Source organism: Sceloporus undulatus, chromosome 3, assembly GCF_019175285.1.
Source record: "Sceloporus undulatus isolate JIND9_A2432 ecotype Alabama chromosome 3, SceUnd_v1.1, whole genome shotgun sequence".
Taxonomy (NCBI): Eukaryota; Metazoa; Chordata; class Lepidosauria; order Squamata; family Phrynosomatidae; genus Sceloporus; species Sceloporus undulatus.
The window spans coordinates 199937420-199952284 of record NC_056524.1 but is presented as its reverse complement, the minus strand read 5'-3'; the positions used below and the strand labels follow the sequence as shown (position 1 = coordinate 199952284).

Here is a 14865-nt window from a genome sequence, read left to right as displayed (position 1 = left end):
TACAGTCACATTACATCTAAGGAACTGCTTAGAGTGGCAGCAGGGAACCATAGAAAGTCTGTATAGACAAGACTCTTTGTCCTTGGAATTAACTTCTATAATATCCTGCAGTTGTGGGAAGATCTTGGGCAATGTCCATATTAAATGTTTGATATCATTATAGGGTATTATATCTCTAAAATACCATGAACAACATATTGAAAATGTAGTTATTAAAGCCATTTTTCACATGTTCCTTCAGCAACTCTAGTACCCATCTGTGGAAAGCTCTGATAGCAGTTGTTGTAGTGGATTAGGCTATACAGATGTTATAAAACATACAACACAGGGTGCATTCACACTGTTGGAAATAATGCAGTTTGACACCACTTTATGGAATTCTGGGTTTTGTAGTTTTTGCCTTCTCTGTCATATTATTGATGCCTCAAGAAACTAAAAATCCCAGCATCCCATAGGATGGCGCCATGACAGTTAAAGTGATGTCAAACTGCACTCTTTCAGTGTAGAAGGACCCATAGACAGTGGGCTCTTAGTATCCACAGGGAATCCAGATGTCCCTCTGGATGCCAAAATCGTGGATGCTCAAGTCTCATTTACTTCAATCGTGGTGCAACCATGTGGCTGTGCCACCACTGGGGACGATGGCACTTTGAAGGAGCTACCTCTTCCTTCTCCCCCTGGCTGCCTCTTCCTCCTTCCTTCTCCTCCTCCTTCTCATCCCACCACCACCACCACTTCCGCCTCCACCTCTTCCCCACTGTTGCTTCCTCCTCTTCTCTACTGCCACGTCGCATGGCCCCTTCCTCCTCTTCTTTGTCTTCCTCCTCTTCCCTGCTGCCACGCCATGCCATCCTTTCCTCCTCTTTATCTGTCTCCTCTTTCTCCTTCTCCTACTCCTCCTACTCCTCCTCTCTGCTGCCACACCACGCTGTCCTTTCTTTCTCTTCCTCTTTCTTCTCCCCCTTTCTGCTGCCATGCCATCCCCTCCTCCTCCTCCTCCTCCCCCTTCCTGCTGCTGTGCCACACTGTCCTTTCTCCTCTTCCTCCTCCTCCTCCTCCTCTGCCCCCCCCCCCTCCATGGGCTTGCCATCTGTGGATACTCAAATCCACTGATGGCAAGTCCATGGATAAGGAGGGCCCACTATAGGTTTTTCTCTTCCTTATCAAGAGTTTCTCAACGCTCCTTCAAAAAAAGTATTTCACCTTTTGCTGAAACAAAGAACCAGCACTTTTTTGTTTGCAGGCAAAGCAAAAAAGTTTTTTTTCTCAGAAAAAATTTGCACAAAATCTATTTTGTACAAAACATTGTCTTTTAATGAAAACACTGCTTTTTGCACAAAACTGCATTGAAATGATTTGAAAAATCACTGAACATGATCCAAAATCTTTCATTATCCTACCCAGTGTAGAGAAAACATTTGAAAAAAATTATTCTTGCCTACAAAAATAAAATAAACCATGATTTACATGCCTACAAAATACCAGGGGTGAGATTATAATTAGAATTAAGTTATTTATCACATTTATATATTCCTGAACTTCTAAGCACATTTTTCTGTCAAGGTGGAGCCACAATATCATCAGAGACAGAAGTGCATGTCCTTCTTTACATAGGAAAGCTTTCCTGAGGCACTCCATAGAAACAGTCTTAAACAATGGCAAGGATGATGTGAAATTTACAGCTGGTCACACTGATTACAATTCAATACCATTAATTCAAATGGTATGGGGAGCATACAACTGATCAGCTATTAAACCACATATAATGGATATATATCCTCTATGTCTCCTATATTGGATGAAACAGGATAATATTTACATGGTGCTTTTCATGGAGATACTCTTGTGTAGCTATATAATTAGGCTTCTGGGATAACGGGAAATCTACAGCGACTAATGTTGGTGACATTTTGCCCCGCAGTGGCTAAGAAATATCTCATTGATTTCCTTTGTCACATCTATGGTTCAATAATAATAGCTTTTCTATAATACCCAAATGTATTTTTTAATGATTCACTATCCTGTATGGTGGGCAGTAAGGCCTTTCAATATGAACAGTATTCTTAAGGACAAAACATTATGGCACATAAGACAGTAACCTTGGATCTGCCTACATAGAATTCAAGAGCAGTGAAAACTCACTTATGCCTTCATTGCTTTTGCACATGTTTTTCCAAAATTCAGTTGCCTGGAAATACAGTATAGTATTTATAGCTCAAGGTAATTTGGTATGCTGGTGCTATTAGTATTTTTCTCCTGCTGAAAAATATTGCCAAGTTTGCATTTTATTCTGCTCTGCTGATATCTTTTAGGAAATTCATTTTATTCATTTTCGCCATTTTTGTATGCATGTATATGTTGATCTCAACGTTTTCCAGGCATGCTTCTATTCGATAACATTTTTTTTATACACCAGAGGCCTCAAGATACATTTGCCTTTGGTTCTAATCACCCCTCAGACTCTGGCCTTCTTAGCCCATTATTTCCATAGCCAGATTACTTGTCTTCTCTCCCTTTCTTCACCTCATTGTCCCCCATCCATTCCTATCCCAGGTCACTTCTTGCAGCCATTCCTGTTCTTTCTAGAATTTTTTCCTTTTGTATGGTGTTTAAAATGCTACTGTTCTTGACCATGAATCTCGGTCTATGTTGCCTGACAAAGGATCACATTAGTCTTTCTTTGTCATAAACTGAATGGTTGCCAGTCCTATTTGTCCTGCAGTAAGAATTTTATTCTTGCTGGAGAGAAATCTGTGTAGCAGATTGGAAGTCATCATTCTATGTTGAAATCTGTTGTGTGATAGTTTCTGAAAAGTGAAATGTCCAAAAGAGCTTACTGCTGTGATTGCTATTCTGTGTACTTTTCCATAAGGTTTCAGTGGCTTCTGGAAAGGGAACATAATGTACTTCTTTGATATAATTTTATGAACCCTGAAGATAAATCCTCTTTGACAAGAGTGGGTTAGCTGTGGAAGAAAGGAAATTAGCTCAATTCTCCCTTCAGTTTGGTGGCAACATTTTAAGAAGCCTAGGGAGAGAATCTTGTCAGTAGATCACTATTCTAAAATAGATAATAATGCTTACCTACCACATATGGGGTGGTGGAGTTTAATTAATTAAAGTTGTAAATCACTGCAAGAGTCTCAATTGGAAAACACTGCAGTGAAGGAATGCAAAAAAGTTCATCTTTGTGTGTCCCATTGCACATGGAATAGATTTAAAATGTAAAAAGCTTATTGAATGTTTGTGGAGAGAAAGTAATGTGGTGTGTGTGTATGTGTGCGCACAAATTAATGAACACAGATTCCTATTGCAATATCCTAATGCAGTATTTTCTGAAAAATATTCCTCCTGAAGCATAGATTTTACTTTGGTGGAAGTGTTTGTGTAATAATTTCATTAATGTTTAAATTATTCATGGGATTTTCTTTTATTTCAGTGAAATAACTGAGCCAACAGAAATAGTACTGAATAATTAACAATGACTGTACAGTTAATAATTTGGGACAGAATTTCCAAATGTGGGTTGCTCTGAAAGATGGAAGACTGCAACTGGCCATTTTGGCAGCGTGGAAACATGGAATTACTGGAGCTAATCCTAATTTGGAAAATGAAAAATGCAGACTATATAGTAGTAGGGCTGCATGGCTCATGTTTAGTGATTCCTAAGTAAGCTGCTGGATTTTCAATGAGCCCTATGTTCTTTTGGAGGATGATGCCAACAGCTGTCTGAAGCAATGTGCCATCATGTCATTATCGTCGTCATCATCATTATCGGAAAGTTGTACCAAGGTTCTCTTCAAACTACATAGTTAACTATCACTCATCCCTCCACATTTGTGGCTTTGACTTTTGTGGATTTCATTATTCACGGATTTTACTAATATGTTCCCTCTAAGAATATCTAGGTCCTCCAGCACAACTCTATGGTCAACTTTAACCAAATGTTGCACTGAAGGACCTAGAAATTCCTAGAGAAAACACTCCACTAAGCATTTGTAGCTCCTCCAGCACAATTCTATAGTCAATGTATGTCAGATGCTGACCACAGAGTTGCACTGGAGGACCTGGAGATTCCTAGGGAGGTGTTGTCTCAGATAAAAACATGGTGTTTTTGTTATTTACAGTTTTACCACATTCATGGAGGTCCTGTATCCCTAACCCCAGTGAATGTGGAGGGACGAGTGTAATTTCACTTTAACTTCTATCGCAAGAGCCGATGGAATCTTGGGCTCTGTAGCTTGGTGGAGCAGTAGAACTTTCTGCCTGAGAATTGTAAATGCCCCTGCCTAAACTGCTAATCTCAGGATTTCATAGGATGGAATCATGGCAGCAGGGACGTAGCCAAAGGTGGGTCCTTGGGGTCCAGACCCCCCTTCCGTTAGATAAAATAACTGTTGCATGCTGCCATGCCACCGCACTCAAGCCCCATTATAATGGTGGCACTTAGTCTGGACCCCCCCCTTCCCAAAATCCTGGCTACGTCCCTGATGGCAGTTAAATGGAATCTATAATTATGTAATATGAAAGAGCCTTGCATTGAAAATATTAAGACCAGTTTTGTTCCCAATTCATTTTTTTCCCTCCTGTGATGCTTGGTTCCTCCAGGGATGGCGGGAATTCCTCGAGTTGCCATAGGCTGAACTGTAAGATGCAGCTGTGAGAATGTGAGATTGCTGTGTTAATTGCTTCAAATGAACACTCTTGATTGTTTATATACAAAGCAATCATCCTTACTTTAGTTGGGGTGATTTTTTTAAATTTACATAAGTGTAAATTATAATTATCTATAAAGGAGTAACTTATTCCAGCTGCTCTGAGAGTCACTTTTATTTATAGACAAACTGTGATAAGAATAGCATTCAGATGTTTTAGTCTAGCCACACAGAAATGATTAATTCATAGTTGTTTGCATTTTAAATACCTTGCGCATCAGATCAGTATTAGTGCACTGTGACAAATTTTATTCTGCTCATGTCAAAATACTTATTACTGCTGACAGGTATAACATGCCCACATTAATTCCTTGATCCAATTTTCTAATTGCTTTTTTGGCATGAGATGCCAGCCATTTAGTCTTTCATGATCTATTTGTCTTTATGGCATAATAATGCACTTTTAAAAATTAGATGCACCTAGCTCAAATCGCTGCCCAGAAATATATAGCCAAGTACTTAAATAAAAAGGCTGTTCTTTTTCTTGGAATATAAATTAGTAGGGAACCTTTCACACATTCAGTGCATTTCACTTTCTGAGGATAGTAAATATTTTAAAGGATCTTATTAATTTTTACCCTAATCTACTTAGATGGTCTACAAAAACAAAACAGAGGTTAAGCGGGGGAAGGAGATGTGGAACAGAAATTGACACAGCTGAGCACAGCTGTAACTAACTTTCTGAATGGAACTACGTATGTTCAAGCCATGTTTCAGGATTGCCAGGAACGGTGATGCATCTTTTTGAGCATCTGTTTCTTCAGACTGCTATGATATATACATATTTGCCCTCAATTGGATTAGGGAAATTTTCTTGAATTGAGCAGAAATTATTCTAAAACAAACATAATTCTCCCCCTTCCCAGATTATGCATATTAATTGTTTGCCCCTCCCATCCAGAAATCCCATAATTTGAAACATACACCCCACTCCACACTGTGATTGTTTAGACAACATTTACATAGCTAGTTGGCACAGATGGTGTCTTGCAATGACAGCACACTGTTATGCAGTAGAGGAGATGCTCAGACTGCTCAGTAATCCCACTGTTTTAAATCCCCTCCTTTGTCAAATTCCTGTTCAGTTAATATGATGATGGAAGAGTAGGATTGTGCTGCCTGATCAACACATATCCATCAAGTCCTCCTATCGATCAGAAAACCTGTGGAGCAGATACCTACTCTGTCCACATCATCTGACCTGTGGATGTGAAATCTGTCCACTTCTTCCTTCTGCTGTGATTGTCTGAACTGTGGCCTTAACTAACTACATTGTTTAATGACTGAGCGGTGGTATGGAAATCTAAGACTTGTGATATTAGACATATTATTGTAAGATGTAGATCCCTCCCTTCAGTTGTGGGGAAGGGTGGATGGGAGTTGTTACTGGCCTCTATGGAAGAATTACATGTCAAAGGCTGCAATGCAAAATTAATGCAGATTTAACTGCCATGACTCCATGCTATGGAATCCTGGGACTTGAAGTTTGTTGTAGCACCAGAGCTCTCTGACAGAGGTGGTTAAATATCTTACAAAACTACAAATCCCAGCAGGGATGTAGCTAGGATTTTAGGAAGGGGGGGGGCCAAACTAAGTGTCACCATTATAATGGGGCTTGGGTGTGGCAGCACAGCAGCACACACCATTCATTTTTCTAATGGAAGGGGGGGGGTCCGAACCCCAAGAACCCCCCCCCCCCAGCTACATCCCTGATCCCAGAATTCCATAACACTGAGCCATGGCACTGAGTCATGTCAAGCTGTATTATTTCTGCAGTGCAGATGCCATCAAAGGCTCACATGTCAGAACATACACAATAATTTTGCACTCCATATGAGACCAATGGAATGGTGTTTGCGTTGTGTTTTTGAAGCAGAATATTTTGAGAAGGTGCATATTGGAAGAGAATGGTAGTCTCCAGTTTGAGGGTTTATGTATTTAACCTGTCCTTTAAAATAACTGAAAATACCAAACTCTTTCTCTTACTTTCACTCAATCTCTTTCTTACGCGCACGCGTGCACACACACACACACACACACACACACACACACACACTACTTTTTCAACTCTAAAGAAATGGCTAAGACATGCAACCTTGAAGACTGTATACCAGATTAGTTCTTCTCTATGGTATGCATTGGCCTTGCAGGGTGGGGAAAAAAATCACCTTTTCTAGATAAAGTACTGCAGATGAACTCCAATGAAAATTAAGAATCATTTGACAGTGCAAAAAAGTTAGGTATATTCTTGACTGTGGTGCTGTTGAAATAATTGGAAATGAGATGTGCTTAATTTTGATTGAGCAATACTTTATGTTTTAAGTGTGTTTTACATATTTTGCTGTTGCTTCTGCTATTTACAGAGTTTTCATAATTATTAATTTTGGTCAACAGAGGGACAAAACCACCTCACTTTATTTTGATAAGTTCAGTGTTTCCGTTTTTTAAAATGTTATCCACTCCAAATGGTTTATTAACTGTCTGGCTATCTTTGGCTGCTTTTGTGGCACAGCATAACAGTCACTTCTTTCCATCCAAAATGTGACAATTCCAGTAAATAAATCACAGTTACTAAGTGCTTTGGGCTAACAAACATGTGCCTTATCTCTTCCCCCCCAAAGCTGTGGAGAGTGTATGATAAACTGTACATTTCAAAGAACATGTCGTGTCCCACTGAAATAACTTTGATTCATGGTTATGTATTTATCTTTAAACAACTGACAAACCTAAGGGTATCTGAATTATTATCATTTGGTCTATGCTGCCTAGGTCTCTTGCTACAAAATTGAAATGATATACACTAAGATTGCAATTCTGGTTTCCCAGGCTTCACATGCTATAAAACATTTTCTCAGGCAAAAACAGAAAATGCCGGATGTACTTGCTTTAGATGAGATTCAGCTGAAACGATTAATGTTAATACCATTTGAATCAAGATTTTTTTAAAAAAACCATATTGGCAGAAAATACAAATAGGAGATATCTCTGCACTTCTGGAGGTTTCACAGTATAGTGATAATTGAAAATATTTTATTCATGTGAATTTTGGAAATCAAGAACACTCTATTAGGTATTTAACCTGACCTCTTTTAACTTTTTTATGTTTCTGTAATGCCATCTACCCAATCTACCACCACCCCATTTGCTTTTGAGGGAGAAATGACAACCCAGGAAGAGAGCCTGCAGGTTATTTTTCTATTCCAGCAATCTGGAAATCAGCTACTTCAGACAGATATGTTTAAAGGCAAAACTACACAGGAGAGTGGAGATCTACTCTCCTTTTATTTATGTATTTTTCAAAACCAGTACCATCCTATTTTGACTTCTGCAACTAGTAGCTCTTTGAAAGTAAGGGAAAGAATCAGGACAGGAGAAATGGGTTAAAGGTTCCATTTTCCACTGGGTGCAGCTTTGATGCAAATCCTATCCCTACCAAAAATTGCTGCCAGCTGGAATGGAGGAGACAGATAACAGGCTGGAACCCAATACTGTATTTTTAGAGTATTCTGCTATTCGTTATACTAATGATTATTAACACTACATAGTTTCAAACTATACAGATTTGGCAGAGACATTACTGATTCATTGTCTGAAATTCGGTTTTTCAGCTGCTTTTAAAATGTCCCAGTTTTTTTCTCCTCTTTCTAGTTTTGCCATCTCTAGTTGGTTGGAAGGAAAGACATTTCTAGTTGACAATAGTTAATTTTAAAGCAATTTCTCCTTTGCTCCTTATTAACATTATAACTGGGAAGACCAGCACAAAGATATGAATGCAAGGTATAAACAGCTTTACAGATGGATTCCCAGAATTTGAAATAGTTCTTTTCTTTGGACTAGAACTTCTAGAATGCCCCAACCAATGAGAGAGATATTACAATTATATTTCCCTGATTCTCAGAGCTTGCAACAAGTACTTTACTGGACTATAACCTTCAGAATCCCCTAGACAACATGGGTATTTTTTAAGAAGTAGATTTGTCAGAGGAGCAGAGTGGAGGGATATTGATAATATATCTGGTGTGTTTGTTTTCAAAATGCATCCCACTTTCACAGTAATAAGTATGGATCATTTGTTTGTTTGTTTGTTTTATTAATTACTGTTTATACTAGGAGTATACCCAAGGTTGTTTTTCTGAATTCTCTCCCTCTTGATTCTCCCAGTCTGCTTTTTTCTGACAAACAAAAAAGGATTAATTGCCATTCCTAAAATTATCCAGAAGTTACAATTCACCTCTTACATAGGTCAGAGCCTCCTTGCATGCACTATTTAACATAGATAATGGCACAGGTTGGAGGGACATTAGCCTGCATAAATCATCCATATCCACTGTTTTTTTTAAACTTCTTTTTAAAATCAAAATACCTTCATACCCATTGTTGTTGTTAACTGCCCTCAAGCTGACCCCGATTCATGCAGATAAGACATCGCCAAGACTCACTGTACTCCACTGCTCATGATATGGCCAAAGTACTGTATATACTTTGTATAAGTCTAGAAATTTAGGTCAAAAAATTGACCCCAAAAAACCGGAGTCGACATCCACAGGTCAATGTAAGTACTGTATTATAACTCTTATTTAAATGAAGGAACCATCCCCTTGTGAAAAGCAAGAATATAATCTGTTCTGGAAGCACTGATACCCCCTCTACTCTCATCCCTCAGGCCAGAAGAGTGAGCACAAAGAGTTATGTTTGCTGGAATTTTTTTACATTGTTTTGCTTTACTTCGCCCTTTAGATCCTTTGCTATATGCCCCTAAGATTTACCCTTGATTTATTCACGGGCCATAGCAAAATCCATAATTTTGGGTCCAAAACTTGTCCTCGGCTTATACATGAGGTCGACTTTTAGTTGAGTATATACAGTACATCAGCTTCAATTTGATCATCTCAGCTTCCAGGGAGATTTCTGGCTTAATCTGCTCAGGGACCCATTTGTTTGGCTTTTTGGCCGTCCACAGCATACTCAGCATTCTTCACCACCACTACATGTCAAATGAGGTGTTTTTTTTTCTTGTTGTCTGCTTTCTTCACTGTCCAGTTTTCACATCCATACATGGTGATAGGGAATACTCTTCTTAAATGATTCTAACTTTAGTATTCAGTTGTTTATCTTTGCTCTTTAGGATCTTGTCTAGTTCTTTCATAGCAGTGCTTCCCATTCCCAGTCTTCTTCTGATTTCCTGACTACGGTTTCAATTCTGATCAGTGCTTGATCCAAGGTATGGGAACATGTTAACTATTTTGATTTTTTCATTGTCTCTTCCTCTTCCTTCCCGACCCTCTCCATCCTCTCTAGAGGCAGATGAAGGCCAGGGATGGCACAGAGGGAGGAGGAAGAGGTGTGTGCTTCTTCCTCATCCTTCCTGACCCCCCACCCAGCCTCCAGCTGCCTCTTGGGACAGTGAGGGAGGAGGAGGAGGAGCAGGTGCACACCTCGTTAAAGGCAGCTGAAGACTGGAGACAGCAGGGGGGAGGAGGAGAAGGAATGTGTGCGCCTTTTCCTCCTCCTTCCTGACCCTCCCTCCAGAGGCAGCTGAAGGCTGGGGACAGTGCAGGGTAAGAAGGACGAAAAGGCCCGTGCCTCTTCCTTTTCTTTCCCCCTCGCCTCGTGTCTGAAAAAGCAGCTGTAGTCCTGGGAGGGTGGGGGGAAGAAGTCCCACCCCTGGAGTCCTTCCCCGGAGGGCGGAAGTAGTGTCCCTAGCACTAGGTAACACCCAGTGCCAGAAGACCTTTTTATTTGGGCACTCAACCCTAAAAAGTTTGCCATCACTGGTCTAGGTTGAAATTATGCAGATCTGTCATGGTCATTATTTTTGTTTTCTTTATATTCAGCATTATGCCAGCCTTTGCTCTTTCTTTGTTGACCTTCCTTAGTAATTGTTCCAAGTCTGTGATGTTTTCCACTAGTACTATGCTGTTGTCCACATATCTTAGACTGTTGATGTTTCTTCCTCCTATCCTTACACCTCCTTCTGCTGAGTATAAACCCGCACTTCATATGTTTTCTGCATTGTATGTTTCTGGTCTATGATATTTTCCACTAGTATTGTGGTATCATCTGCATACCTTAGATTGTTGACGTTCCTTCCTCCTATCTTCACTCCTCCTTTTTTTCTGAGCCTAAACTTGTTCTTCATATGTATTTTCTGCAAGTAAGCTGAACAAATAGGGTGATAGAATATAGCCTTGTCTTTCTCTTTCCCAGTTGGGAAACATTCTGTTTCTCCATATTCTGTTGTCACTAAAGCCTCTTGCCCTAGGTACAGATTTCCCATCAGGACTAGCAAATGTAGTGGCACTCCCATGTCTTTAAGAGTATTCCATAGCTTTCCGGGCTCTATGCAATCCAATGATTTGCTACAGTCTATAAAGCACATGCTGATTTTCTTCTGGAATTCCTTTGTTTCCTCCATTAGCCATCATATGTTTGCAATGTGATCCCTAGTGCCTCTTCCTTTTCTCAACCTTGCTTGCACTCCTGGAATTTCTCTCTCCATGTATGATCGCAGTCTATGCTGTAATATATGGAGCATAATTTTGCTTTCATGGGAAAATAACGCTATATCCTATAGTTGTTGCAGTCTTTTGTGTCTCCTTTTTGTGGGTAGGTATGCTCATTTCCAGTCTGCTGGCCACCATTTTTTTCTTTCATATTTCTTGACATATAGTCCACCCTCCCCATACATGGAAATCCATTCTGGATTCCCCCGTCTATGGGGGGGAAGCATACACTCAAGCCCCATAAAAATAATGGAGCACGGGCTCGCAGAGGCACACAGGGCGCACAGTGTGGGTACGCACCCCATTACTTCTGCCAGGGCTTGCTTTCATGTAAGCTCAAAGTCGTGGAAGGCAAGCCCGCCTATGGGGAGGGCTGACTGTATATTGCTTAGCAGTAGAGTTGATTCTGTCTCTGTGTATTGTAGCAGTTCAATTGGAATATCTTACTCTTTAGGGAGAATGTTTTATCATATTACTTTAACACTCTGATCTGGGGGGGATTTAAACCATCAGGTAAACTGGAGGTTCTGGTTAACGTTTGGGTTTTAAAAATCCTCTCTTGTATTTAAAATACCTTGGGAGGGGGAGGATGTTGAAATTAGGACTTTTAAAGTTTTATTTTAAAAGAGTCTTGGGCTTTTCAGAGCCACAAAAATAGCCCTTTAGGCCTTATGAGGCCTTCAAGCACACTTTGCCTATTATATTTTAATTTTTTTTAAAAAAAAACCCTATTTTTCAAACTTGGACGTAGACATCTGGCTGCTCTTGCCTTTGCCCCCTCCTCCTTTTAGTATTTTCCCCAGTGTTTCAGCCCCTGGGGACTCCTGATATGGAAAACTGGACCCCAGACCTGCTGAACCTGGCAATTCCTGGTTTATACAGTAGAAATGGACACTCCCACTCCCCATTAATGAAAAACAGTTTGTTAGCATATTTAATATAGGTCCAAAACACACTCCAGAAATAATCTGGTTTGAGACCACTTTAACTGCCCTGGTTCAATGCTAAGCAATTCTATGAAGTATTTAGGTTTCTCTTCAGAGAACTCTGGTGCCACAATAGACTACAAATCCCAGCAATGGCGTCACTAGGGTTGGTGTCACCTGGTGTGGTAACCCATAGCGTCACTCCCCTATTGACTTTCTCCCATCCTACACCATTCAGAAACCTTAGTAATTATTTCTGTCCTGATTTAATCATAAATTGTAATTCTCATTTATCACTGCATGTAATGGTAATAGCTGTGGCATAAAACAACTAGCAAAATTAAAATTATACATTTAAATTACAATATCATACCCACAGAATAGATGTGTTTGCATGTACATAATTTCATACGGTTAAAATGTAAATGGGTAAAATTTGTTGTTTTTAACTAATTTTTTTAAATTATTTTTTTTAAATTAAAATTAAAAATTTCTCCTCCCACAGAGCAGCATCTCTTCGGCATTTTAAAGAGATACAGGTGAATGCCACAGCTTGTTTCTGCCAAAAACACAGAGGTTTGAGGAGCAGTGGTGTTTCTTTCTCTCACACACATACACACTGGGGTGTCACCTTGTGCAATCCACACACCCTGCACTCACTATTGATGCCACTGATTCCCAGGATTCCCTAGCATTGAGCCAGAGCCATTAAAACTGTCTGGATTATTTCTGCAGTGTGTTTTGGATCATCATTAAAGCATTATTTTTGCATCATATTCCTAAAACAGTTCTCTCTCTCTCTCTCTCTCTCTCTCTCTCTCTCTCTCACACACACACACACACACACACACATTTTCTGTATTTTTCATAGAAATGTTAAAAGTTTAATGACACTGTGCAGTAAATCAAAAAGATGGGATAGTTCCCTTTTTATCTTAAAGTATGACAAGGTTGCTTTCTAAATATTTATACATAAGAGAGCAGAATTACTTCTTTAAGCCACATTTGTTTTGGAGATATCTTCAGTATGCCATTAAACGTAAAAAGTCTGAAATGAAAAATGCATATGATTGACCATATATATAATGTGGAAACATGACTAATTAAAATGCTTTTTAAAAGACAAGTGATACAAATCCTTAGGCTTTATGCCAATATAATTTGTACAGTTTATTTTTACTTTCCTTCCAACCTCCCCTTGTCTAAAGTAATATTTTTATGACTAGTGATATATGCTCCCATTTACTTTAAACTCAGTCTTAAAAAGCAGATTTTCTAGCTCAGTGCTAGATTTGCTTGTAAAGGGCTCCATAATCCATTCCGGGCATCTTCAAATAGTCATCTTAACTGAAAACCTACACTTTCAGTCAGTACACAACATTGATGTAAAGAAGACTGATTAGAAAGTGTGTTTCAGCACACTGACACTCTATAGAGAAAATGACCAACTATTGTGGATTTTTTGGTGCGTTTTAAGAGATATTGTGGAGGCAAGGACTGTTGGTTGCACAAATATACGTAGTTTTATTTTGTATAAATGATTTTTTCACAAATAGAAAATGATAGGGGGGAATCTGTGTTTCTAATCTAAGGCTGCTTGTTTTTTCTTCTGTTCTGCCAAGTCGAATCTAGTTGTCTTGTGAAAGCAAGCAAGCTGGTCTCTGTCCCTTCCCATAAGACCTACCTCTGCTGATTCCCACCCATTTCAACTTTGTGGGAATGCTTCTGATCCTTCAATGAGAAATGATTATGCTTTGATTATGCTATAGATTGATCCAGTGTATATTTGGTAGTGATTTTGCCCGTTAACCAAGACACTTTCTATGTTTATATCTGGTTTAAAATGTATTTTTTTTAAAAAAATCAATACTTTCTATCATTAGCAGTACTTTCCCCTGTTACTTCTGTTGCGGGTAGAGGAAAGTATTTCAACTAAAGGTTATTTATAATATGTACATAATATTATACTCTCTGCATTTTATCTTTAAATTGTTGGGTGATGCTAATCCCGTGAGCAAAGGTAGTGCTGAAACATCAGATTGTTGATCAGAATGTTTCAATAATTAACACTATCTGCTACAGAATTAGCCGAAATGAAACCTAATAGCCTTTATTATAGGTCATTTCAATTTTTTTTCCTGCTTTACCTGGCTATAGCAAGTTATTTATGAAAACTTATCTTTAGATATTTAAAATGGGAAGTCATTTTTATATAAAAACAGGAAATATTCATGTTTGTATGGATAGGTTTAGGTACTTTTAATTTAGAAACAAGCAAAAAAATAGCAACAGAAAATATTCCACCTACATAATGTTGTATTTTCCCCCAATTGCAGGGTTCTCCGAAACCAATTGCCATTGAGCCTTGCTCAGGAAACAAAGCAGCAGTACTTACTGTGTTTTTATGCCTGCCAAGAGGATCATCGGGAGTCCCACCACCAGGTCAATCAGGTAAAAATCCTACTAAATCACAGCTATAGCACTAATTCAGTAATATTATTGTACCTTTATAGTGATGGATTATTTGCATGAAAATGAAAACTGATCGAGGTCCTCTTTTAATGGTGTCACCTTTCCAAGCTATACAAATGTTTTTTAACAACTTGAGTCACTAGTAATTCGGTAGTTTGCTATATTATCTGGAGTGCTTGTGTTTTTTATAAACTTGATGCCCATTTCCATTTTTTCCCTGCCATGTCTAGTGAGCTAATTATACTAATA

The 14865-nt window shown here is 38.9% G+C and overlaps 1 protein-coding gene across 1 annotated transcript in view; it reads left to right on the top strand.

The window, feature by feature from the left end:
- The window catches only part of ATRNL1 (attractin like 1), a 693411-nt gene that overhangs the window by 574952 nt on the left and 103594 nt on the right, over positions 1 to 14865 (top strand). Inside the window, exon 28 of the mRNA XM_042457618.1 lies at positions 14481 to 14595. Coding sequence (XP_042313552.1) covers positions 14481 to 14595 — 115 coding nt within the window. The remainder of the gene's footprint in view (positions 1 to 14480; positions 14596 to 14865) is intronic.